Source organism: Penicillium waksmanii (assembly GCF_028829765.1).
Source record: "Penicillium waksmanii strain IBT 27052 chromosome Unknown utg000008l:1.0-5622682.0:1.0-5626561.0, whole genome shotgun sequence".
NCBI lineage: Eukaryota > Fungi > Ascomycota > Eurotiomycetes > Eurotiales > Aspergillaceae > Penicillium > Penicillium waksmanii.
The window spans coordinates 5,386,587-5,412,021 of record NW_026643254.1 but is presented as its reverse complement, the minus strand read 5'-3'; the positions used below and the strand labels follow the sequence as shown (position 1 = coordinate 5,412,021).

Sequence of the window (25,435 nt, the reverse complement as noted above, 5' to 3'; positions counted from 1 at the left end):
CATATAGAGGTCCAAATTATAAACAAACCTCAACCAAGTAAGTGACGCAATCAATACCATACCAGGGGCTAGAGCTGATAGAAAAAAAGCCAGATCCCGCAATCGTCGATGGGCAACCCAGGACATGGAGCGCTTACCATTCTGGTTTATGCAAAGGAGACATTTGAATAAGGAAGAGATCCAAGCTGAGTTTCTGGCAGACTTTCAACATGAGAGGAGCTTTGGAGCAATTCATACTGCTTTCAAACGACAAATGAGGATGTACCACGAGACAAACCACGCGAACAGGATGCCACATTTTGCTCGAGATATTGATCAACCAAGTCGCTACTTTGTCGCAGGCGATAACTCCATGCATACAGCGTCACAACTCGGAGATGGACAACTTCAGGATTATCGGAGTTTGCCCCCCAGAAGGTATGTATTGCACATAAGACCCATTGTTCCAGCCTCACAATAGCTAACTTTGATTATCTTTCCTTTTCACTAGCCCCCACACCAGAAATTCTCACAGCCATCCCTGGGTATTCGGATGGCATAGAGGGCTTCCCAGAGAGGGCATACCTGAGTGAAAGCCCCTCCACGATTGCATACCGAGCGACCACTACAGAAAATACTCCCTTCTCTCCTTCCTTTTACGACCAAGGAAAATGAGCTGCTGTCTCCCGGCTAGAGTACATATATGTTTTGTTGCCATTTGGAATTTGCCATCCAAATTCCGAGTGTGTGTTCTTGTGAATGTTTTTCTTATGCCTTGTGTGCTGTTATACTCATTTGCTGAAAATTCTAGGCCCGTCCGATCGTTAACCCCAGAACTGTTGTCCTTCCACAGGATAGTGACACCCCAAGCACCGTTTTCCCCTTCGTCTTCTTTTTAGTAGTCTGGTTGTTTCAAGGCCGTCAAACCCAGCACGCGAAATGCAGGTTTTTGAGCCTTGAATTGCTCTTTTTACATGATACCTATGAATTCGGGGACACCATCTGTCAAAATATAATGAGTTTTTGATGGGCTAGTAAGCGCATAGCTCGACGAGGACAAGATCCCCTTCGAAATAACTGATCACTCTACGTGCAGCCTTCCTGACTGCGGTCTTTCCAAGGTCTCAATTTACTCCAAAAGATTACCATTTGATGACCTCCGCTTTCTCTCTCGATCCCGATCTCATGATAGAAATGGAAACATCCACTTACATCGCTCTAGGGGCCGAAATGCTTACAACTTGGGCTTCACACGTCTGACTAGGTCCGACATCGCTGACTTTTATACTGCCGTGTCCTCCGCATCAAAGACCATTCATGTCACGTCGTTTGAGGGCTTACAACGTGCGGCAGCGCCCGTCCCCAATGGAGGCCGTCGCCGTGTAAACGTGTCGAAGCACACTGCGTCCCCATTGGCCTATCTACCCCTACGGCTGGGGCGCTAGTTCCAAAAGAGGGAGGGCCCTCTAACGCAGGCATAGTTGAAAGTCTTTGCATTATCCATAGATAATATTCTTATGCTCATTTCGAATTATCCTTCTGTTCTAAAAGGGCAAGAAGTTTCATTTGCAGTTCCTTCTGTTCCGCTTCTCGCTTCTCTTCCCGGAGCTTTTGCTGCTCTAGTTGAGCGAGAAGTTTCTCTTCCCGTGCCTTCTGTTCTGCTTCTCGTTTCTCCTCTCGGTCCTTCTGCTCAGCCAATTGTTCTTGTAATGTTTGAACCATCATGCGTAGCTCCGGTTGCAAACCACGATTCTGCGAGGATGCAGCTCTGCGATACCCCAGACGTTCCTGCGATCCACCCACGGAGAGCTGAGAGTCAGGCCCGTCGACAACGACACTTAAAGAACCCTCGTCTGGGTCCGGAACTCCTTCAAGTATCCGCAATAGTCGGTGAGTATGGATTGGCAGAAATTCGCGGTCCACGTTCTCCACGAACCGATAACATGTCCACCGATCCTCTTTGGTCCAGATGTTGGGTTGCGCGACCGGCCAGCGGTAAAATGACACTTTGCCACCATCAATCTCAGGATAGTAGCCGTATATACGAACGCCCTCGAGCTCATGAGAGACCGAAAACCCCAAAATCCGTCGATGCACCTCTTCCGTGCAGCCCGCCGCTTGGCACAGAGAGACCACAGCCCGCAGGGCAACGCACATACTGTGCATATTCTGCCGGTCGGCAAGCTCCAACGCTTGGTTCCCACATTTGATTTCTGCTGTCAAGTAAGGGAAATACATATCCTCTCGCGCCGTATACGGTGATTTCTCGTCCGGCTTGATCCCCAGTTTGCGCCGCTGGCTCTCGGAAAAGGTCGACCACTTCAATCCGCGCGCGTGGTCGGGCTGCGGTTTCGGACCGTATATTGGCTCGGTCTTCAGCCACGGATCATTGTATCCATCAATCACGTCTTTCAAAGATTCATTCCCCTGGATGTACTGATTTTCCGCGGATGGCATAATGAGGGGGTGTAGGTCCACCAGGAGACGCGCTTCAGATCGGTTCCGCAATGCATTATGGAAGTCTGTGATGTACAAGTCGTCGAAAAGTGTACCGGTAGGAGGCTTGACCGGCTGACCGAGAAGACGCTCACAAAGCGCAATATCGTCGGGTACCGGGCCGGCGGGGGACGGTCGCATGAAGCAGCCCTTGGTTTCCAAAATAGTGACATAGTTGACGGCTCTGTAGGCATATGATCTGGTGTCCCGGGCCGAGCTGCTCTCGCTGTTCTCCGACGAAACCGACCGAGCACGCCCCCGATCCGTTGAGATCGAACGTGATCGGGACCTTTTCGATGATGGTTGACTCATTGTCTCAAGCGTGTCGACCTCCGATGGGGCAGGTATCCACTGATATATTCCGTCCGTGAGCTCGGTGGGCGCATGCGTGAGAGACGGAGGTGCTGTTCGATGCTCTAGGGTATTGGGATTCTAGGCAGTCAGTCAAATGGCTATTGAGAGACGAGATTGAAAACTGACTTCGCTATTACAATCAGGCGAGAGTGGAGAGAGTGGCTGCTGTACTCTGCCGGGGTCTTGCCCGAGCTTCAAAGGCCCTGGATTCGTGCTTGAGCTTCCTCGCCGGGGCACTTTTGCTGGTCGCTCATCACTCTCACTATTGCGGCCTCGTGATTCAGACGCGGCTTCACGTTTCATGTTTGTCGATGTGACCAATCGAAGGAGATCATTTTCGTGGCTAGAGATCACACATGCACAAGAGTGAAAAACCGGCTCCGTTTCATCAGTCAGAAGGAGTCGGGCATCGAGTGGTGACAGGAGGTCGTTGACCAGGATTAGCGCGGCGTTGTTCCTTGGCATGGCTTGGGCGCGAAGATATCCAATCAACTTCGTCATGGACCCACTCGTTATTGGAACCGAAGAGCGATCTCGTCACAACACAGCACGGAATTGAATATATGCAACTCCTAAACTTCAAAATAATGACTCGATGCTTAAACCAAATATTTCCGTGTATGTACAATTAGTTATGCTCCCCCTTGCTGAAAACGATCTTAGAGCTTGGTCAAAGCCTGCCGTGGCCTAATTGCCGCTCCTATCGTTAGACTGCCTTTGGGGCGCGCGGCTGCGATAGTTGTGCCCCGGCGAAGTGTCGGGATGAGGAATTGATGTACTGGCTAATACTGAACATGTCTAATAGAATCAGGTGATTGATTGATTGATTGATTGATTGGAGGTCTAAAGATTGGTTGAGCGATCTCTGAGTCTATACTGTCCGTGCTCTAATGTGTTGCGACAAAATATTCAGACTCAGGCCGAATACCATACCATTACTTGGGGAAATGGAGTGAACGAGGAACAAGCCTATCCGCAAAGGCCATAGCAGTAATTGGCCGCTTTTCCAGTTTGTCAGAGACAGGCATGTTCATAAGGTACAGGTTGAACATAGTGCTGGCTCCGAGCCGGTGAAGAATTGCCACCACCGAAAAGTAAAATTGGAACATATCTCAAGGTACTAGAAGCTCGCGAATAGAGTATAAAACTTAAGCATTACAAGTCTGTTTGTACCATCCTGCCGTAGTCGGTCCCTCGAAAATAACCTATTTACTGTCCACCAATGCTCAGTGCACCCATAATACAGCAAAAGAAGGAGTAGTACACTGGCATGAAGTTGTATGTGCAAACAGTGTGTAGCAAGATTATCTATTCGTTCCGGGCATTTCCATTTCAGAAAGAACTCCTAGAAAGTTATGTCCGATTCCTGGGAGCAATAAGGATTCTGAGCAATTTTAGACTTATCTATTTTGCCGATCATCCCAGCAGCTGGGGCTGAATGGCATTCCTTGTCTGCTCCTAGGATAGTATGGTTATGAGGTATGCATTGACGAGCTGGAGCCAGAAAGGAATTGTAGGCAACCAACTTTTGTCATGTGAGGGCTCGCAGGAACGACACATTCGCATATGCCTCTATTTTATATGGAAAGTATTTATATGCTGGTGCCCAAATGATCGTCCTATTGTCCCCTCTCTTTTACTGTACCTACTCATCCTCAGTCTGAATTGATCCCTGAAATTGTGCAGCTCAAGCTTCTGGCTAGATTCATCTCGATTTCCTCGTTTTCAACTCCATGTCTCAACATACCGATACATCCCGCATCTTTGTTCGTCTTTGGGTCTTTTCTCTCACCACTATTTGGCTGCTCGTCGCGGCTTTTAATTCCGTCACTGCTCGTTTCGCAGATACTTTGCGAGACCAGGTAACAGCTGGCCTCAATGAATCCGACAGCCTCATCCTTTACGACGCATTCCGAGAGCTCATGAGGGACTTTCGCAAGGCAATGGTTATTGTCGCCTTTTTCTCGGTTCTCTTCTCCTTGTTTGGTTTCACACTTCTCGCTCGCCCAAGTTGGGTACGAGATGGGAGGACTGCATTTGACAACTTGTTTTTTACCCAATTATTCCTCGGGGTGGTTGTACTCGCTTTGGGTGGGTATCTTATGGACCAGATGCATGGATATCTCGACATTTTTGCAGCATTCGATGATCGAGGCTCCCTGCCTCGTTGCAGCATTATATACCATGGGGCTATCGGTCATATTGTACTTGGTATCCTCGTGATTTTGATCAGCCTCATCAGCCTCTGGTATCTTTTTCGTATCCGTTAGCAGGGAATGTTGCGGAGGTTATGCAGGTAGAATACAGGCAAGAGGCAGGCAAAAAATAGATGCTCGAATACGACTAGATTCTTGCTCTTGTGATGAAATAAAGGAATGAGAAATCAAGGAGTTTTCGATAACGATAAACGGAAAGGCAAAAGCAGGCTTATAAGAGAAAAAAAATAACAAAGTTATCTTTCATTCAAGCTCCAAATGCGGATCTCTCGAGACAATTTTCCTTTAGAATAGAGCACAGAGCACATGAGTTAATTGCCGGGGCATTCTTCTTTAGTACAGTTTGGTCTTACCTTGAGCCTTAAAATCAAAATAAAATTCATTTGAAAGGATGAGTAGCCCAAATTACCATCTGTGCTCGTGTACACTCGTTGTATTTCTGATTATGTATGTATCTTCAGTTCAGCCGCCACTTCTACTTGAAATTCCCACAGAGATTATGGACGAAGAACCCCGGATCGAGGCATGGCAACGTAGGCAGGGCGGAGTGCGGCGACATCATGAAGTGCTGGGTGAAAGGAAGGGGTTCCAAGCGAGGCCACATCGACAGTCGAAAGCGGGCTGTCTGCGCTGCAGAGCATACTTGGGAGATGATGTCGAGAATCTGCTTGCGCACCCGAGAAAGATTCCCCATCGCTGTCTCGAATCGTGGCAAGAAAAAAAGGTGCTCACCCATCAACTCCTCACTGAGAGAGTCAAATCTTGAAAGACGAAATTCCACCCAGTAGACTTTCTCCGGTAGTAAGAAGGCGGAAAAGTGCACAAAAATATCCTCCGCCTTGGTAGACGGAGACAGAGGATCCGGACCTGTCCACAGAAAGCTTTGTTGGGTTTCATGATTCGGATAAAAAACACAGTCGACCAAAGATAGCCCGTAAACCTCAGAGCTGGAGACCCCTGATAAGTTGAATGAAGTTCGCTTCAATCCACGGCGGTCGGTAGCAAGGCAGGGGGGTACAGCGGGTACGTTAGAGGACTCCTGCCAGGCTGCGTGGATGTCATCATCGGAAACAAAGTCTGCTTGATGGTCTGTAAATATACGTTTTGGGAGATGTGAAATGGAATTTACCAACCCATTTGGGCCAAATGATTCATTTCCTCGGACGTCGGTAGTTCAAGGAGCTGGAGAGAACAGAACTGGATCATTGGTATTAGATCGACGAACTTGCGAGTTAGAAAGGGAGCGAGCAATAGGCCATTTTAACCTTCTTATCAGAGCCAGACATCGTATTTATCAAAGGTCCATCGATACTTCTATTTGAGCAAGGTATAGATAGTCACAAGTTCAACGAGAATTAACTCTCGACTGCATCGACGTCTCAACGGTCACCCCCGTTCATCGTAAGAGAAGACCATCCAGCGTCCTCGCTTTCATACATATTCACCAGTGTTTGTTGATCACTCAGAGATGATTTTACTAGTCAAAATTCCGGTCACACGTCCGTAATATCGACACGATTCCATTCTGAACAACGTGGGCTGCGCGCCCACGGTCCCAGAGTACCAGGGCCTGCTCATTACAACGCTGCTGTAGAAGACCATTTTCGGCTTTTAGTTCGTCATTGGACAGCGAAAATTGGCGTCGTTCGCTCTCGAGCCGGATTTTCTCAGCAGATTTGACAACATAACATTGCCAGAGACATAGGAATAGGTCGAGTAGGTCGAGAGCTGGCCTCGAGATGGAAGAGCCCATCCGGAGAATCTGCTTGGCCTCAGTTGGCAAAAGGCTGGCAGCGCCAGTGGTGTTCTATTACATGTCAACTAGGCTCCCATTTTGCTACTGGGAAGATCCTGACCTTGAACTCGCTACTTTCACGGCCCGAAGATTCTCGGAATAAGCTATGCAGGTCGGCGGTAGCGTCATCCACACAGTGTTTGGAGAGCTGCCGCTGTCTTTTAATTGGTCGCTCGGTCGATGAAGAGCGATCTGGTGCGTCCATTTCTTCATGTACGAGCTGTATGGGCTGAGTGAAGAGAATCTTCAGAGGTTTCTTATATGCTATCATGGAAGGAGACACGCGAAGCCCAACATGTTCTCCACGGCCGCAATTATCAGCTTCTTACCCGTAATGGAGCTCTATAACGACGCATGTTTCGATCTAAGCCCGTTTGCTATATCGCATAAATGAGGATCAACGACAGCGTCGCTCATGAATTGATGCGGAGAAAAAAGTTCCGTGACAGCATTTCTCCCCGATTACTGTCGAGCTCTCAACGCCGCGCCATATGAAGGTTGGCATTATTCTCAATCCATCAAGTTCCTGGCCTTCCACCATCCCATTCCACAGGTCATCATTGATCTACACCTCTACCGGCCTTTCAATGCAGTTTGTATCGCCCTGCTGTACAAGTCTTTTGCTGATTTTTGAGAAATCCACCGATTCTCCCGATTCTCCATTTAAATGATGAGGAGGGTGTACTTGCACCGCAACGGCTGCGAAGATAGTTAACCCGCTTCTGGATTGCCTCCCGAATTGGACCCTCCTCGGCAAAATGAAGCGGTGCCCACAAACTGGTAAGCCTCATTCTCCGGCCCTGCAGCAGCATTTCAACGACCAGCAAATGTGCGCCTTTTACTGCAAGCAACAAAGGATCCTCGAACCAACGGTTCTGGTGGTTGAGGTCAGCTTTGGGATGGCGCAGTAAAACTCGCACCATCTCCGAGTCGCCCGCCCGGGCGGCGATACACAGGGCGGTGTCTTGGATGGTAACAGTGCTCTGGTTAATTGCCAGAGCCTCGCCCTGTAGCACCAAGAGCTTCACCGCTTCCAGGTGGCCGTTTTCCGCCGCTCGACAAATGGGCGGATCCGCGAAGTTGGTCGCATTAATCTCTACACCCCCCTTCTTTAAGAGCATTGCCATCGCATGGAGGTTACCGTTCGCGGCCGTGACGGAAAAAGGAGAGACGCCTGCCACACAGAGGTTGGGGTCGATGCCAGGTATCTCGAGAAGCCACCGCAGAGCGACAGTGTCACTCCTTGCGACCACGTGGTGCAGCGAAGTGGAAGGCGTTTGGGTCTGACCACGACCACCCACAAAGTTGATATCAATGCCACCCGCCTTTAACAGCCTCTCGGTCATGTCATCGCGCGATAAGAATGTCGACAACCAGAGCGGAGTGTTGCCGTCTTTGTCTCGACAGTTTACGTCGGCGCACGGGTGGCTCAACAGCAATTCCACCACTGCCAAACGCCGACATCGAACAGCGAGGTGGAGTGGAGTATCCCCGTTGTGATCCTGAGCGTCCAGGGCCAGTTCCTTCTGCGTCAGAAGTAGCTTGATAGCGTCTGCGGATCCATGGGCTATTGCTTGGTGGAGCGGCAGCTCGCTGTTATCAGTGGTCTGATAACCGGCGGATGGCCTGTAGAAAGAGAGCGAGTGCCCAGCTTCCTGTGGGCCTACAAAGATCCACTTCATGGACGGCCGGCCGATGCGCCATGCCCATGCGCGGGGTGACTTGCCAAAGTCATCTGTAGTGAGAGGATCGCTGCCGCTGGAGAGGAGCAGACGCGCCAGGCCCGTTTTGCCCCACCAGACCGCGAGATGGAGTGCCGTTCGTCCTCGCCTGTGCGGGAGGTCAACTTGTAACTTTGGGACCTGCAGCAAGCTCTGTACCACAGAACAAGTTCCGTATGTGACAGCATACCATAGCGCGCTTTCTTGCGCCTGGTTTTGGAAGTTGATATCCAGCGTGGGGCTTTCCAGCAGGAGTTGCAATACGTCATGGGATGAGTACTTGAGAGCCCTCATCACCGGGGTCTTCCCTCGAAAGAACGCGTTGACGTCTGCCTTGCGTTGCAGAAGTCTTTCGGCGAGGTCAATATCGTTGTTCATGGCAGCGAGGCCGAGCAAATTGCTGTTTTGACATTCGACGTTGATTGCAAGTACGGCCGGCTGTAGCCTGGTTCTGAGATTTCGACATGATCTCGCAAGAGCAAATATCTCGCTGCTCTCGAGGTACGCTGCAACTCTGTATAGAATTGAATTCGGTAGACCTCGCAGATGGGGCTGCCTCTAGTTTAGTATGTAGTTGCCAACATAAGGGATATCTGTTACGAACCATGATGAATATTGGGATGGCGAGCAAGGATAGGGCAATATAATCGCGCGTTGGGTTATGATGGTTTCGTGAAGAGCGGCCAGGCGCGTTTATATCGTTCGTCGTGCCGCCACATGGCAATCATCGTATCGAATCCATCAAGGTAGCTCCTACTACAAGAATCCCTCGCAAAGAATGGATGTCCATTAAAGCGAACTGTAATAGCAGCACTGCTTATGCCCCTAGGATTGCATTCATAGTTCCTAGGAGAGCCAGATATTCCCAGGCACTACCTTCAAGCCACAATGGGACTGGTTTTGAAGCAATGCACTCTGGATGCAATGAGACTACAGTGGAATGTTCAACGTGAATCTTGGTCCTGATTTCTACCCGCAGTCTTATTTGAGTAGCTATGACGGTTCATCATCAAGCCGTTCCGAAAGCAACTAGTCGAGGTTCTGTACAGGTGGACTAAGCCGACTATACATCCCGTTCGTCCGCTATACGAAGCACCTCACCCATATGGGCCTTATCGCTTACCTGACAGCAATTTGTTCCGTTTGACTTTTCTATCCTTCTCTAAGGCCAAGAATCCTTTGCATGTGTGATTTCTGTTAGGTCGGCCGAATCCAGTCAACCAGTCATTTTGACTCGTCTGAATGACCGATTCTCTGTGACCTCGCTTAAGTTTCTCGAGCGCCAGGAGATGCCCAAAACTTACGCCGGTAACTCTCATCATGCTCTGGTAAGGTTACCTAGAGAGGATATTGGCCAGGGCACAGAGCTAAATGAACAATATGTAGCCTGTCATGGACCATCCACTCCTTGTCAAAGTGAGCTACTGTACAACTCTCATTAATCGTCATGTTATTTCGAGGACAGCGAAACGCGATAGCAATGTGAGGGTGATTTGAGACATGACTTGCTCAGTCCATATACTTCCGTCTTTTGCTTCTCGGCTCTTGGGCAGATGAAGCTGTTTTTCTCTTGATCCGCGGCGGACCCGAACAATCGATTGGCCCGTGCCTGTGTTGGACATCACCGAGAGGCTGATCGCCAACGACAACGGAGGGTCCAATCTCCGCCACCGCTAGGGGATACAAAGACTCCGGTACTAGACCGTACAATGCAGACCTTTCGTTGAGTGAAACCATCGCGTAGTACCTTTTGAATTCATCCAAGTCTGCGAACAGGCATTGCTTGGTCCGCTGCGGAACGAACTGCTGACGGCACCCGCAGACTGCAAGGTCCGACGAGTCCAGAACTATATGGCAAGTATCAGAATTAATTGTCAGTCCTAAATGACGATCGAGAGGGTCTTACCTGGGTCCGAGTGGAGGAGCTCCTGCTTCATGTCGATACAGCTTTCCTCGTGTAGTATCACATGATACGCCGCCCCATCGAGACTATGCTTCCGAAACAGCTCTGTCTCATTATCTTCCCAAGCAACCGTCAAGCCGCGCTCCGAGGGCGCCAAAGTGATCTGGTGTGGCATGTACCGGAGTAGACGTCGGATATGGCGCATATACCTCATCTCGGTGGTCCGAGGGGTCTGACAGCCTCCAAACACCGACGAGATGGAAAGAGATAAGAGCTCCTCAATGATGTGGTCGCAAAAGAAGGGTTCGCGCTTTCTTTTTTCTTTATTCGCACTACGAAGAATCCAGTTCCGACATGACGTTCGCTGATGTGTATCGTCAAAGTCCAGCCATCGGCGGTGGACCTTCAGTGTCCTTTGTTGAGGAGTATACACAACATCCGCCCTACTATCGAACCCCTTGACGTAAACCACTTGAATCTCCTGCATCGAATGCAGCAAGGCAAAACATGCTCTCAGTGCCTTCCGCACGGTTCTCGAAAAGGTGGTATCTGGGGGGCTACAGACCTCGGCATGCTGGAAAAGCATTGAAAGTTCTTCCGCAGCACTGCGGATAGGCGAAGTCGACCGCAGTAGGCGCCACAATTCTCGTGACAGCCTCATGGGCCTTTTTCCAATGGTCTCTCGTATCATCTTGACATCCTAGATTTGCGTTAGCCTGTGACAAGGGATACGGATATTGGACTTCCGACAAACCTGGGCTCCGGATGTTTCGCAATAGAAAAAGTCCTTGCCCTTGGACTCGTGTAGCAAATAGGTCCAGATGCGGGATATCGTCGAGGGTAAGAGCAAATCAGCAGCCAGACTAACGTCCATCAGCGCTGGTGTCTTTCGGAGGAGGCTCACGCATATCGGAAGAAGGACGTCCTCGTGCGTTTGAAGGGCGGACTCCCAGATCCGGCACACTCGCTCTGCCAGTCCATGCCGGTCCATGAGCCATCGCCGATCGCGATTGAATTTCCCCTCGGTAAAGTTATAACCAACTTTGAACGGGTAAATCGAGTTTGTTCCAGATATTAGCACGCCGTGGGCATAAATCCTACCAAGGAGGTTTTGGTCAAAAAGCAGGTCCCCGTGGCTTGTCTCGACAACCGAGGACGGGTAGGCGAGGCCACGAATATCCAACAATATTTGCAGCCACTCAAGAAATTCTTCAGGTGCCACCGGCCGACCCTGGGTGGTGCGTCCGGGGCCGATGAGCACGGCCACATCTCGCTCGGGGTGGAAGCGCAGTCCGGCGATATCTTCGGCCCAGTCCGTCCGGGTGGACCCAGATTGGCGCGATGGGGTGATGGTGCAATGGAGGCGAGACTTGCATGGCTCCCGCAAATAAAAATTCCAGGAACACCGGCTGGCCGCCACTTGCAATCTATATCCATCCCGAGACAGGGCCACGGCTGCCAGCTTGAGTCCGTCGCCGTGGGAACCCGCCAGGTGGTTCTGGTCGCCCTTGGTCGTGAAGCCCAACTCGAGAGCCTCGAAGGGCAATTGCAGGCAGGCGTTCGCCAAAGTGACCCGACTGGACTTTTTGTCATACTTGATGAATCCCAGGGATCGGCGGCCCTCGGGGTCTGCGGGGTCTGGTACCAAGACGGCGTAATAATCGCGGGCGTCGACGAAGTATGGCCGGAAGGCGATTCGATCGATCTGGAACCGTTCCAATATGGCGTCCTTCCTGTTTTTGATTTAGTCCCATGATCCGACAAGACGATAGACACATACCAATTCTGATATAGTTCCCGAAAGGCATCGGTAGAGGTCCAGTGACTCACGTAATGAGGAGAAACCCCGAGCGAGACAATTCGCCGCGAATGCACAGCAGTTGGAGATGAACCTTTCTGGCACTGAAGAAGTTCGCGTTCAAGTTGCTGATTCGCATCAGTCATCTCGCGACTATCGTCACTGGAGTCAATTTCCATGCAGTCGGCCATCCTTTTGCAGGGAGGTAGGTGTCCCTGAGAATCTAGGCTCTTTGTCGGCTATTTATATTCCGCCCCTCTGTAACTCTAGCGCATAGCTCTGGTACGGTAATGCATGGCCAACTAGATAACGGTAACCAACGTCATGATATCAAGATAGAGCCAAGCAAAGGATCTTAATGGAAGAACGATGGTCAACCACCACCAATCCTGCGGCTGACTGCGCCTTCCCTTCCACCTAGGTGTGTGTATCATCATGGGCCGTGCCACAGATTTTCCATCGCCGCCTGGCTTCAAGATGGTATGAGGACTTTGATCATATATTGATGTCTTCAGTCATGGCCTTGCGACGATTCTGCAGTCGACAGTTGGTGCTCAACATTACGCAACAGTTACACCCAAGTTGTCGACAGGAATCAATATCTTTACAGAATTGGGGTGTGCATCAATCAAGTTCAAGTCATTGTTGAGATGAGTCCACGACACGCTGTCTCTGGCCGACTCGCAGACTGACCGCGGTGGTACTCGTTTCACCCGCGTCACCAACGTTGACGAGGCAAATGATTTGTCACGAGTCATCTGGGCCAACCAGGGGCCTCTGGTGGGTCAGCGCTTTCCGTGATTCAACCATCTTAATGCCCAGTGATGGTCCCTGCCAACACATCGCAAAATTATTTTTGCTTCTTCTTAGAACTTAGCATTGTGTTCCTCACCCATCATCACATATCTTCAACCTCAAGCTACCGAGTACTACCGCACGCCCATGATTCTATAAATTGAGATGATCTCTGCCTTGCTCGAAATATCCAAGTCAATTGTGGCACTTCATTTTAAAGATGCCAGAGAAAAGAGAGGAAAGTGACAATGAGATCCTCGAGGTCCTATCCAGTTACGGAGACCTGAATATTGAAGAGACGGATAACGATTCTACTTCTACAGAAGGTGACATGTCGGAAACCAGCGAGGATCGCAGATTTGTGGCATCAGAGAGCGATGATGCCACATATTCCGACGAAGAGTCGCTAGGATCCAGTCTTCCCTGCATACACCACCTCATGGATGGTCAGGAGACATCGAGCAATGTAAGTGTGCCCATGGGATTTCTTTGGGCTGCCGAGCTAACGGGAGCAACCAGGTCGGCAAAAAGATACCGATTAGCGCCATTGCCTCTCGCTTGATCTCCGAAGATGGAATTTCAGTGGTACAGTATTTGGTCTTGTGGCAATCGTGGGAGCGCGAGATGCCGCCTGAGTATGATGTGAGCGAGGATCTGTCTTCTTCGCCAAGGTCATGTATCTAATACGAGAAAGTTTTGGATGCCGTCTCATTATTCAATATCGAATGCTCACCACCAGCCTTCTATGCAATACCGAGACGAATACTCAGATTGAAGTCAGTTTCATCTAACTGGATGGCAAGTCGGTCTGTCTCGCGTTTTCTTCGGAGCAGGTTACCGATGGATAAAGTGCCTCGCCAGGGGTTCAAAGATCAGGTGTATTTGCTTCGGAGCTCAACTTCTTTTCTTCGAAATTCTATCATCCCTAGCACTGCAGTACTGTAACTACTATAACAACACTGTAGTTCTGTCCAGGGACTTTAAACCCCATCGAACACATTTGAAATATTGCGTATGCGGAATTCATACTTGCACGAGTGTTGTGAGTCCCGGAAAAGCCATACTTGGGAGAACTCTTTACGTCCGGTCCATGATTATGAACTTGGAAATACGCCTATCTGGCTCTGTTACACAACTTAAAAGATTTCAAATCAAGGACGTCTGCATCGAAAGTTTTCTAAAATCTTATCTTTCGGCACCCTTAAGCAGAAAAAGAGACTTCTTTTTTTGGACAGGAAATGGCCCTCACTAGACACAGTAGCGTATCGTGTCTTCCTGCTCATCTGAGTATCTATATGTGACACGATTCCTTCTGTATAATCTAGACTGATCATCATTTATACAACATGACTGATATGAAATGGTACTGGTATCAACAAAGGAGAACGAGCTGCAGATGCTGTTTCTTTCGAGCGAGCCTGAGCAGTGAATTTCCAGACTTTGGCCACTGTCAAGATTGAAATTGCGAGCCTATCAATGGGAAAAGCAAGGTGTACCCCAGAGTTCCAGCCATAATCGATCCCATTGTGGCGTATAAGCCCCATGAGGTTTTGAGCCAGAATGTTCCTTGGCTCTCAGCTGCCGGTGTAGCAGCCGTTTCTGTTCCTGATGGCAGCTTCACGGGAGATGTGATCATAACTTGCTGGGTGGAGATTGAGGAGCTTAGTGCACCTGTTGTAGTTGATGTCGCGGACATAACTGGTAGTGCCATCCAGTTGAGGTCTTTCGGAGCGAGTGTGGCGTGAACCGAAATTTCGTTGGTAGCATAGCAGGATGCGTAAGTTGTTCCGGTAATATGACACGACAGGGACGCGGTGCTGCAATGATTCATTAATATCAAAAATTCTTCGAGTTTATCAGGGTACCAACCTATTCTTTTTGTTGACATCCACCAGCTGTACGGAGTTCTTCTTAAGGATAGCCGTCATTCCTGCTTCGGAAACGCCGCAGTTAGGCGCAATGACGGTTTGAGGGCAAGTTACAAGTAGTGTTGTCGCTTCATTGTCCTAGGATGTAGATAAGAAGTTAATTCGGATTCTTGTAGTCTAATATCTCGGCATTTCCTCACATGCGGTAGATAAACATACCATAGATAATATGCTCGCTTCCAATTCACGCCCTTGAAATCCCGGCAATAGAAGGCTGACTGTTTGTCCGAGAATTGTTGCAGCTGCACCAAAAAAGAATATGCAGTAAGTGAGTAACATATTCATTCAAATTTTGGCCGTCTCAAGCTTCGGAGGATGACTGTTTCAAGTTCGGACACTCAATCTGTCAAATCAGAGGCTTGATATACTGCCGATAGTTGGGATGCCGGACTATAGTATTATGACTGTGAAATCTTGATTTTCTTCAGCAGGAGCCACGCGAAATCCTAAAGATGTCTCTTGATAGACGAGAAAGCCAGACTCTATCAGCAAGGTACTGTGGGAAACGTTTGCGGTTACCTGGGAAGATCCTGTTGAGTGACCTCACACGGCCGGTAATTAAAACCTGCTATTACTGATGGAACAGATCTTGGAGACTGAGAGTTTTTTTTTCTTTCAAGGATCCTTTGATAGGTTTCTTAGGGGTTTTGAGGTTCTATCTGGTAACTTGTACACCCCTTGAGCGGCCGCAAAATTGTAAAGGGAGCGGTACGACCGTAGTCAAAGGGCGCATTAAAACTTGTACCGATGATTGTCTCTTGAAGTAGATAGCCAAAATTATTGTATCAATTTTATGGGAACAATAAAAGCTTGCGGCATGTTAGCTACTGATAAGTGAATAGAGTCCGATTTAAATTTCCACGACAACTCATCACAGAAAAGTCTTGATACATACATTTGGCATGAGTTCTTGAGCCAAGTCAAGATTTTGATGACTTTGTAAAACGTATCTGAAATAGAATATGCTCCAAATTCCCTTTAGCTTTGTTCGAAACGTAAGTATAAGTAGTTTCGGGCGTGTCGCAAAATTCCTGCTTGGAAGAGCAAGACAGATCCCGTTTTGCTGAAGACACCCCATCTCCAAAGCGAAAAAGACATGTATCGTTTGTTTATTTATTCTTCGCTTATCTCGATGGTCTTTGGTGGAATGTTTCAGATCATTGACCATAATAACCAATGTTTTGTGTATTCCACGGGGAACTTCGACTGCACCGGGATCTCCGAGTCGTTTGCGCCTCTTGACGGCATATCATGTTCCAGTCAGTAACGCAATCTATTCACTAGGAGAAATTTTTCTGACATCTTTGAGACCTCAACCCAGAAACCAAAGGCACACACTCCAATTCGTCGTCTTTTAAAGCCATACTATGTGGCTCTGATCAGGGTACCGCATGGGTTGAGGTACATCAAAGCGGCTTGATCAACTTCCACAATGAAGAAGGGGATGCGGCAAGTTACAAGGTCGTGGAGCCCCTGGTTAAGGGAAGCTTGTGTACCGCCAGCAATAAATCAAGGACTTTGACGAAAGGCATTGAATCCCAACTGATTTCTTCGTCTGCCACAACCAACATGTGTCAGTAACAGCACTATCGGCGGCCCCGACTACTCCCTCGGGCCCGAACAGCTCTTCGAACATGACAGATTGCTGAACACAAAAACGTGTTTGATTTTTAAAGCTTTTGCTAGGCTATGCTACTTCTGTTCTATCAATCAAGACTACCATTTGACTATGGAGCCCTAAGCCCAGCACGGGTCTTTTCTTGCACCTCGCTGCCCAGGTCTCCGATTCACAATTCACAAGTAGTCTACCTTTTTAGCACAGAAATGAGATGAAATGGAATAAAATAAAATAAAAATTCGTTGTATGCCTGAAGCTTATATGAGAGTCCTGCTCCTATTGAGATAACACGAATATTCAATCCAATGGATTTGACAAAAGGGAGCCAAAGTTTCAAAGCACAAATTGGTTGATTCGTGTCTAATCTAATGCTGCTTTTTACTTTTAGTATAATTTCCTGACAATAGGTCGATCATTTAATCATTGTCACTACATTTATCGGGATGGGCAACCTCTTTTGGGGTTTATGGTTCCAGAGAATGGTTCTAGAAACCGCTGAATTGATAGCATGGTTAGTATATCAATATTTACTGTATGCATCACACGCGAATTACATTAAAATCTGGCTATACATTATTTATTTGCAACCGGCGGCAGGCGAGAAAAATCCTTTGGGAGGCAAAAACAAATTCATCTCACGTCTTGGGGGAAACATTTCATACTTTAAGGCGGCCGGGACCTCAGACGCAAGCCATGAAATGGAAGGGGTGGTCATTGCGGAACATAAGCATCGTGTTCTAGGTAAAAACTTGAATCTTCTCGATATTAGAAAGCTGGCCAGCCCTCCAATGTCAATCGACCGCGAAACTTAGGGTTGTAGGCAGGACTCGTATTGTCCAAGGTTGCTACATAGCGGTTGCGACCGCCCATTTTGGCATGAGTCGGGTAGTGAGCTTTCAAATTGTCCGAGCGTTTGAAGCTACGATGACATTCTGGCACCCAGCATACGTATGGTCTTTCATCTGAGTGGCATATCAGATGTCGCTCGAGGGCCGTTCGGCGCCTGAATTGGCGGTCACAGCCCGGGTATGTGCATTCGAACTGCCGCTGGGGTATTTTGTGTGGTAATTTCCGGAAGCTCCAGTCCGGAGGTACCTGAGAGGAAGACAGAGACGTGGCGTTTGTAGGCCCTAGAGAAACTGGGCTCATTGCAAGCACTTCATTGCTGTCAAGTCGCATAGAACAGGGGTTGCAGGTAGGGGCAACCTTTGCCTCACAGGCATTAGGCTTGGAGAATGGCTGCGAGGGGCCGAAAGGATACGAATGTGGCATATGTTCAAGCCAATAAATGACAGGGATCGGCTCGCAATGGATGAATCTAAGATCGGGAAAGTGTCCTGGTCGTTGAAAGCCGCAACCGAAGAGATCATTTCGACGGATCTGCCGCATGGTATCTCCTGGATTAAACATCCCAAGCGACGGTTGTGGAAAGGGCACACAGATAGGACGTGATATGAAGCAATTTTCGGGAATCAAGGGCCATTGGTCGTTCGACTCGTTCATGAGAGATCTTTGGCTCAAAAAATGCGAATTCATTTGGAAACAATCGTTCGGGAATTGCACGTAAGGGGTATCGCATTGTGACTGATGGCTGCTTTGTACAGAGTAGAAGAAAGCGAAATACGACAGTGGCGATTGCATAATCCAAAAACCAATCTGCAACGGGGGAGGTTTGGGCGGCAAAATTCTGAGTGTGTGATAGGCTGAGGCCGCCAGTAGCTTGATACAAACGGCGAGCAGATATACAAAAGAAAACGTCGATATGCAAATCGGCGGAAGTAGGGACATTTTCCTATTTCTTTCCCGGAAGACTTTTGACAACGTCCAGTTGGTTCAATTTACAGGTATAGCAAAAACTTGTTTGAGCGACATCTCATTTATCACTGTTTCAACGGCTGAAGTGTCGGTGATGGTTCCACGCTGAGACAACCAAAGCTTATTCCGACTGTCACTTGTAAACTTTTCTCTTGTGCGAATTTCTTCATTTTTTGTCAGTAATTACCAAGTTAACGTTGCTTCACTTCTTTCAAACTGTGTTATTTGTTGACCACATATTTCTTGCTAATACACGATTGGTTTATCAACATGATCAGGCGTTGAGCATGATGGAGAACCGAATTTGCTAGCTTCATCGATCTTCGTGGCTATAAATTAGATGAAATCGAGCTTAAGCCATCCATACTGCATATATCCAGGTTCTCGAATATATTACTTTGAACAGAGAAATGGATGCTTTTACTGTGTGCCACGACATACAAGGGGACGAAAAGACCAACTCCGATCCAACTTCAGGTCCAGATGAGCGACTGAACCCGGAATTGACAGCTGAAGGAACTCCTACTCAGGTGAGAGTTATTTGAGCTGTAATGTCGTGCACGATGCTAATCAACGCAGCCGGTCTCCCAGCCTCCAGCCGACGAAGAACAAACTCCAGCAGCAGAACCCTTCCAGCCGATACTACAGCTTCTTACAGAGCTTGAACGGGATGATCCCAAACTCGCCTTTCAAGCAGCCCGGATCCTTGGGCTCTACCGACGACTGTGGGACTCATGCATGTCGAAACATATTGGCTGTGAGAGGCTCGTACAGACCAACCAGGAGTTGACAAGGGAGAATGCACGGTTGGAGAATGAAAAGGGGCTGCTTCTGGCTCATCATGACGAGCAGTTATCTCAATTTGATCATCTCAACCAAGCATTGGAGGCTTCTCGCGGGCGATTGATCAGCATTCTCAATGATTGGGAGCAGTGCTCGGAAGGCCAACTGACAGGGCTGATGAATTGCGAGCGAGGTTAGTGATAGAATCCTGGTCAATTTATATTCCACTCTATCTATGAGATAGTCAAGTAAATTGAGGTGTTTGTCCAATTTTATGTTTTGCCCCTTGATATTCAAAGCCGGATCCATCCGACCTCACACGTCACAGTATATCATAAATGAATTGATCACACCGGGAGATAGCCGAAAAGATAGGATGGGCGTTTGATTCGGTAAGAGCTGCAATGATCGCCTTACGTCTATCTTTGAACTGTAAGAAAGAAACCAAGCTGTTCATGTTTGCCGATAGAAGACCTTCTATGTGAAAGTGAACCATATATGGATAGAAAATCACATTATCACAGTACAAGATATAAGTAGCTTATAGGTGGCTGAGAATTGAAGTCATGGAAGCTATTTAAGAAATATCACAAGACAGCAATTAAGGGGTCGTGGAGCTTTGCCGTGCTTTACATACATGGCCAATCACGTTTCCGTGGAAGTTCCAGCCGAAGTTGTACTATCGAAAAGAATAAGTATTCCTTGACGGACAAAAGACGTATGGCTCCATGCATGAATCAAGGTCTTTCAATGTGATAGTAAGGGAGGTCGATGTTTTGCAAGGCCGACATGACATTCCCGTGGAATGCCTTCACTGTCCGTTTTCGGCCCTCTAACTCCACTGCCTGTCGGTTGCAGCACTGAAGAAGACTATCAGTCTCTTTTTCCAGCAATTCGTTGGACTCGCATAACTGGCGCCGCTCATCTTCAAGCCAGATACCCTCCGCCGATTTCACAACATAACTTTCCCATAGACATAGATACAGATCCAAGAGTCTAAGGGCCGGTAGGGCGAGGTCGACATTGCGGCGCAGGATTTGCTTAAGTTGCGTCGTAGGGAGGTTGCTCGCTGCGGTAGAGTGTGAAGCGGGTGAAATATCCTCTGCGTTCGGGTCGTTGCAAGTGTCATCAGAGAGTCTTCGCTGTCTCTTGGCCGGTCGGTCGGCTGGTGAGGAGCATGTAGTGAGTGGATTCATTGGAGAAGAATGGGAGAAGATTGATTGTGCACAACAGAGCGGGTTTCCATAGATTTTAAATATAGCATATTACTGTGGGAGACAAAATCCCTGCCATCAAATATCCTGGGCCATTCGTCACCCGTGTTGCGTTGACAGACAGTCCACGCACGTTCTAACCTTTGATGCACGACGTTGAAAAACCCGTGGCAAGAGCAACGCAGTTTCTGCAGCTTCTCAAGGCAATCTGGTTACCACCACGTCTTGTGAGATCAATGGTTATCTTCCTTTCATGCTCGCTATACGCTGCAGTGCACGTTGCGCATCGTGTATCAGTGCTGGTCGGCACTTTTCTGTAGCCCATATTCAGCACCTCAAGCAGCACTACCTCAGCACCCGTCCACGCAGACTACCCGCGTCCACTATTCCAGGGACCAGTGTGCCTTAATCGATTCACAGCGGGCTCTGCAATCATCCATCTCATACTGAATGGCCCTTCGGATACCCTCGTGTGTCGCGATTGCTCGTGCGACTCGCAAACTGGACGTATCCACCATTGGATCCGCCAGCAGAGCGTCGACGACAAGGACATGGGCGCCTTTGACTGCCAACACCAACGGAGACTCCAGCCAACGGTTTTCCAAGTTGGGGTCAATCCTTTCGTGTCTTAACAGAGTCTGGACTATCTCCAGGTCACCCGCACGAGCGGCAATCCCCAGAGCCGTGTCATGCATCGTCAAGGTACCTTGGTTGATTCTGAGTCGCTGTCCTTGCTGCACCAACAGTCTCACAGCCTCCAAGTGGCCTCCTACCACCGCTTGGCAGAGAGGAGGATCCATTAAAATTCCACCCGTATTGATTTCGACGCCCCTCTGACACATAAGGATTCTCATTGCGCTCACTCGGCCTGCAGCGGCGGCGGCAGAAAAAGGGGTCTGTCTTGCGGCGCAGATGTTCAGATCGATACCTGGAGCTGCCAGCAGCTGCTTCAAAATTGTGGTATCCAGTCGAGTCGCGGCATGGTGTAGTGGTGCCGAGGGTGTGTCTAGCCGACCGAAGCCGCCGATCAAGTTGGCATCAAGGTTCTTTACAGCGAGTAGCCTTTCCGTTATCTCGTCATATGACAGAAACGTCGACCACCAAAGCGGTGTATTTCCAACATTATCCACACAGTTCACGTCAGAATGGGGATGCTGGAGAAGGAGGACAACCAATTCCAAGCGTCGACTGCGGACAGCAAGATGGAGTGCTGTCGCACCATGACTATCGATCGTCGCCACACCAGGACGTTTTTGTCTCAAGAGCACATTCACAGCATCCACCGGTCCATGAAGAATCGCCTGATGCAGCGCTGGCTCATCGAAATTATCTTGCACTAGGTGAAAACAGTCTTGACCCTTTAGAAAAACGGCTCTCATAGACGGCCGGTTATATCGGGCGGCCCATGCCCAGGGCGAACTGCCAGTTTCGTCGGGTAAGTAGGGGTCACTGCCTTTGAACAGCAACAACTCCGCCAACCCAATTTTGCCCCACCAGACGGCGAGGTGGAGTGCGGTTTGGCCTCTCTGATGCCGAAGATCGACTGCACAGTCCGTTAGTTCCAGTATGGGCTGCAGCGTCGAGCATGAGCCATATTTGACCGCATACCACAGGGCGCTTTCCTGCTCTCGGTTTTGGACACTGATAGCTAGCTTACTACTTTTCAGTAGCAGCTTGAGCACGGTGGATGAAGAGTATTTGAGGGCCCTCATGACCGGGGTTCTCCTACGAAAGAAGGCATTGACGTTTGCTCCGTGATGAAGCAACATGAGCGTAAGATCAATATTGTCATCTTTGGCGGCTAGGCCAAGAAGATTGCGGTTCTGATATTCGATATTGAATTGGAGAATTGTCGTTCGTAGAAGGTGGTTCAGCGACCTGCAGGATCTTGCAAGAGCGAACTTTGCGCTACCATGTAGGTATGTGGCAATTTTCAACACTATTTCTGGAGGCAGGTCTCCGATTTGAGACTACTAATCTGTTTAGTTTCCCATGGGCAATATGTCGTGAGAAGACTTGACGAACCATGATGTAAAAGAAGTGTGAGAGGGTGTGAATTTGGGAGAAACCTGGCATAAGGTCAAGAGACAGGAGGGCAGCTTTATAAAGGGCTCCAATCCTTGGCCCAGTCCATCCGACTAGAGCGTCCAGCTATAGGTCGCATCATGCTCCTAGGATCTCTTCGATGGATCCAGGGGTTTACTTTCTGATGGCAAAATCAGCATTGAGGACCCAAGGCGCTTTGTTACTCCTGGGAACGCGGAAGGTATTCCCCGGGTCACTACAATTCTCTCAGCATGTCACAATTGATGTGACTCCAGACCACAGGCTATTTCTGTCCAGATAATAAGGGGTGAAAGTGTCAAGGCATGCTGAGTGTCGCGACACTCCAGATAATACCATGTATTTTCAGGCAGCATCGGATCCAGTATGCCGAAAGGGCTCACTACTTACCACTTTAGGAGCCGTACAGCTCGCCACCAAAGCCTTGAAGAATGTTAAAGAAAATGCCGTCTGAAGAGATCATGACCACGGTTGTCGGTGTATTTAAAGTAGACTCAGTGTCGCTTTGATTGCATCTCACTTTTATCAAAGTTTCATCCAAATCAGATATCCCCAAGCCACGAACTATCTCGACCGTTCTTCTTATTACAAATTGCTTCGCCATTTTGATAGAATCAAGAGAATACATCTGCGATCAATTCCAGTTTTGATTGATTATTTCCAAAGCCATGACAAAGTCTCATGGATTGGCAGCCTCATGCTCTAGACAGTTACGGCGGCCCTGCATCCCCTGTCGTGTTTCCAAAAAAGGATGCAATAGAGATATACCCGCCTGTCAGTCTTGCTGTGACCGTGGGCAACCGGATCTATGTTTGTATGAAGAACGGGTCCCTTTGGCCTTGGGGCAGAAGACCTTGGGGCAGAAGAAAATGCCGCCAGCCCAACCAGAAAGTTCGAAGCGGCGAAAGGCTGTCTTCGAGGCCGAGCGAACGCATTACCATGAGCGGAATGAGAGGGCCATCGATGCACAAAGAGAGGCCTGTGAGACCGGACAAGTTGCCAATCAAACGTGGTATGAATGCCAATTTCCATCTACCGACGCCTTTTATTCAAGATATTTCCAAGCCAGCAACGGCCTGATAAAAGATTGGAAAAACGAAGGCGAAGTGGCGACCTCGCAGAAGTCACCTTTCAGTCCCGTCGGTCGCTTTCCGCTCAGTACAGGCGATCCTGAGGAACGCTCGAGCTCTTTCGGCTCTACGCAGTCATACTTTGATATGGCACTTCCGGTAAATTCTGCAGTCTCGTTGTACATAAGCATTCACGATTAACAATATTCAGGTTTCCTTGCCACCTCGACTCCAACAGCAAATTCCAGCACCTGACATTCTGTTAGCCGAGAAATCCCACACCTTCCATCAGCTCTTACTGGTTCTAAACTACTTATTCATTACTGCAATGCTCCCCGGAAATGAAGGCTCCTTGTGGGCCGTAATATACCGGAGTGACTATGACTGGGAGAAGAGTTTCGTCTTGCAGTACAGTCAGTTGCAGTCCTGGCTCAGTGATATCCGCGACGCTTTATGCGAATCTCAAGGCTTGCATACTATGTCCTACGAAGACTTGGAAATGCAGATCCGATATATTATGTTCCTTCTTGGACAATTTTCATCGCAAGAGTCTAGCTTTGCTCAAACGTGCTTCGAACAACCTTGTTTTCCTTACAGACCATTTGGTGTGGGAGCCAGTATCGCTCTAATATGCTACGCTTTCATGGGTATTGACGCTCTGCACATACGGGGCTACGAGTCGAAAGAGATCTGGTTACGTGACGAGCTATTCTATTCTGCCATGCTGGAGCATCTGAGAATGTCACCAATATTCTCCTCTGACCTCTCGATGGGGCAGCTGCAGTCCATCCTCACAAGCCTTCAAAGGGCGTTCCAGAACGAAGAAGTCAGGGTTGCGGCAGTACTTCCCCAAAGAATTGATGTCAAAAACAGAGCGGAGGTGATAGACTATTACACGCATGCATTCTTATCGTTAGATCCGCTCCTTCTTTCCAGAATCTGTCTGGTTTGGGGGATTAAGCCATTTGCTAACTGCACCATTCGTGATTTAGCCACCACCTCTGCAAATGTGTTTTACAGCAAAAATCCGATCCAATATCTAGAAGAAGATATCAAAATGGTCCTTGAAATTATGCAATCAAAGCCGGATCGCATCGTGGTCACGGAAATGTTTCATGTCAAAGCGTGGCAGGAGATTTGTCGGGGTGGCCGCCGAGAAGAATTGTATATCAATGTATTTTATGTTTCTGTCGGACCTATGGCACAACGGATGGCCTGAAGGGCTGGTATATTGACTTGATGATCAGATACAAGAAAAAAATCTAGTCTCTTAATTCGAATAGGAAGGACCACTTCAAAGATCTTTTCTCGCATCATAACCTACATAGTAGGCTGCAGTAAAGCTATCGGAAAAGAATGATGCATGCCTTGCCATGGTAAAAAGTACTGGAGTTACCGAAATTGGTTTGATGGCATAGCTAGCCCCATGGCTATTATGAGTCCTAGGCAGCGTATACAGTACCCAAAAAGCCTTCTCTGTGGCGAGACTGAGAACCTCTTTCCACAATTACAATGTTTCGAACTTTGGCCTCCCTGCTAGGGCTGAGAGGGGTCGAAATTTGTGTTTGTGTATCATTAGTTGCTGCACGGGTGGAATCAGTTCAAGTCTCAACGGCATAGTATTAGGTGAATCATCACTGAATGATCTAAATTATGATCCATCACCATCCAATTTCAGAATCTGTTTTGGAAAACTTGCCGCTATTACTGCATAGCTGCATAGCTCGGCGTGGATGCTTTTCTCTCGACATCATCTTGCATATAAGTGTCTTGGTTTATTTTTACACTATATTATCCCCCCTATACAAGCCGTCGGATCGCCGGTTTGTCTATCCCAGCTTCAGCGCATTGCTTTCCGGTCCGTTCTGGTATTGACGACTACGAAA

General features: G+C 48.5%; 6 protein-coding genes across 6 annotated transcripts; 3 read left to right on the top strand and 3 right to left on the bottom strand.

Moving 5' to 3' along the window:
• Positions 1-1,500: 1,500 nt before the first annotated feature.
• On the bottom strand, positions 1,501-3,294 carry N7481_010325 (uncharacterized protein; the record flags this gene model as incomplete). The annotated part of the gene is made up of 2 exons (XM_057269544.1): positions 1,501-2,907; positions 2,956-3,294. 2 exons carry the CDS (start codon positions 3,292-3,294, stop codon positions 1,501-1,503), a joined length of 1,746 nt encoding a protein of 581 aa, XP_057120221.1.
• A 1,268-nt stretch (positions 3,295-4,562) lies between these two features.
• N7481_010324 (uncharacterized protein) lies at positions 4,563-5,099 on the top strand (the record flags this gene model as incomplete). The annotated part of the gene is made up of 1 exon (XM_057269543.1): positions 4,563-5,099. The coding sequence occupies one exon, from the start codon at positions 4,563-4,565 to the stop codon at positions 5,097-5,099; it is 537 nt and encodes a 178-aa protein (XP_057120220.1).
• Positions 5,100-13,277: 8,178 nt separating this feature from the next.
• N7481_010323 (uncharacterized protein) lies at positions 13,278-13,699 on the top strand (the record flags this gene model as incomplete). Its single annotated transcript, XM_057269542.1, has 2 exons — positions 13,278-13,503; positions 13,560-13,699. Coding segments are annotated over 2 exons (366 nt in total), but the record flags the coding sequence as incomplete, so codon positions are not given.
• Positions 13,700-14,507: 808 nt separating this feature from the next.
• N7481_010322 (uncharacterized protein) lies at positions 14,508-15,147 on the bottom strand (the record flags this gene model as incomplete). The annotated part of the gene is made up of 3 exons (XM_057269541.1): positions 14,508-14,874; positions 14,927-15,063; positions 15,145-15,147. The coding sequence occupies 3 exons, from the start codon at positions 15,145-15,147 to the stop codon at positions 14,508-14,510; spliced, it is 507 nt and encodes a 168-aa protein (XP_057120218.1).
• Positions 15,148-17,368: 2,221 nt separating this feature from the next.
• N7481_010321 (C2H2-type zinc finger protein) lies at positions 17,369-17,992 on the bottom strand (the record flags this gene model as incomplete). The annotated part of the gene is made up of 1 exon (XM_057269540.1): positions 17,369-17,992. The coding sequence occupies one exon, from the start codon at positions 17,990-17,992 to the stop codon at positions 17,369-17,371; it is 624 nt and encodes a 207-aa protein (XP_057120217.1).
• An 836-nt stretch (positions 17,993-18,828) lies between these two features.
• Positions 18,829-19,399, top strand: N7481_010320 (uncharacterized protein; the record flags this gene model as incomplete). The annotated part of the gene is made up of 2 exons (XM_057269539.1): positions 18,829-18,948; positions 18,998-19,399. The coding sequence occupies 2 exons, from the start codon at positions 18,829-18,831 to the stop codon at positions 19,397-19,399; spliced, it is 522 nt and encodes a 173-aa protein (XP_057120216.1).
• Positions 19,400-25,435: the final 6,036 nt, after the last annotated feature.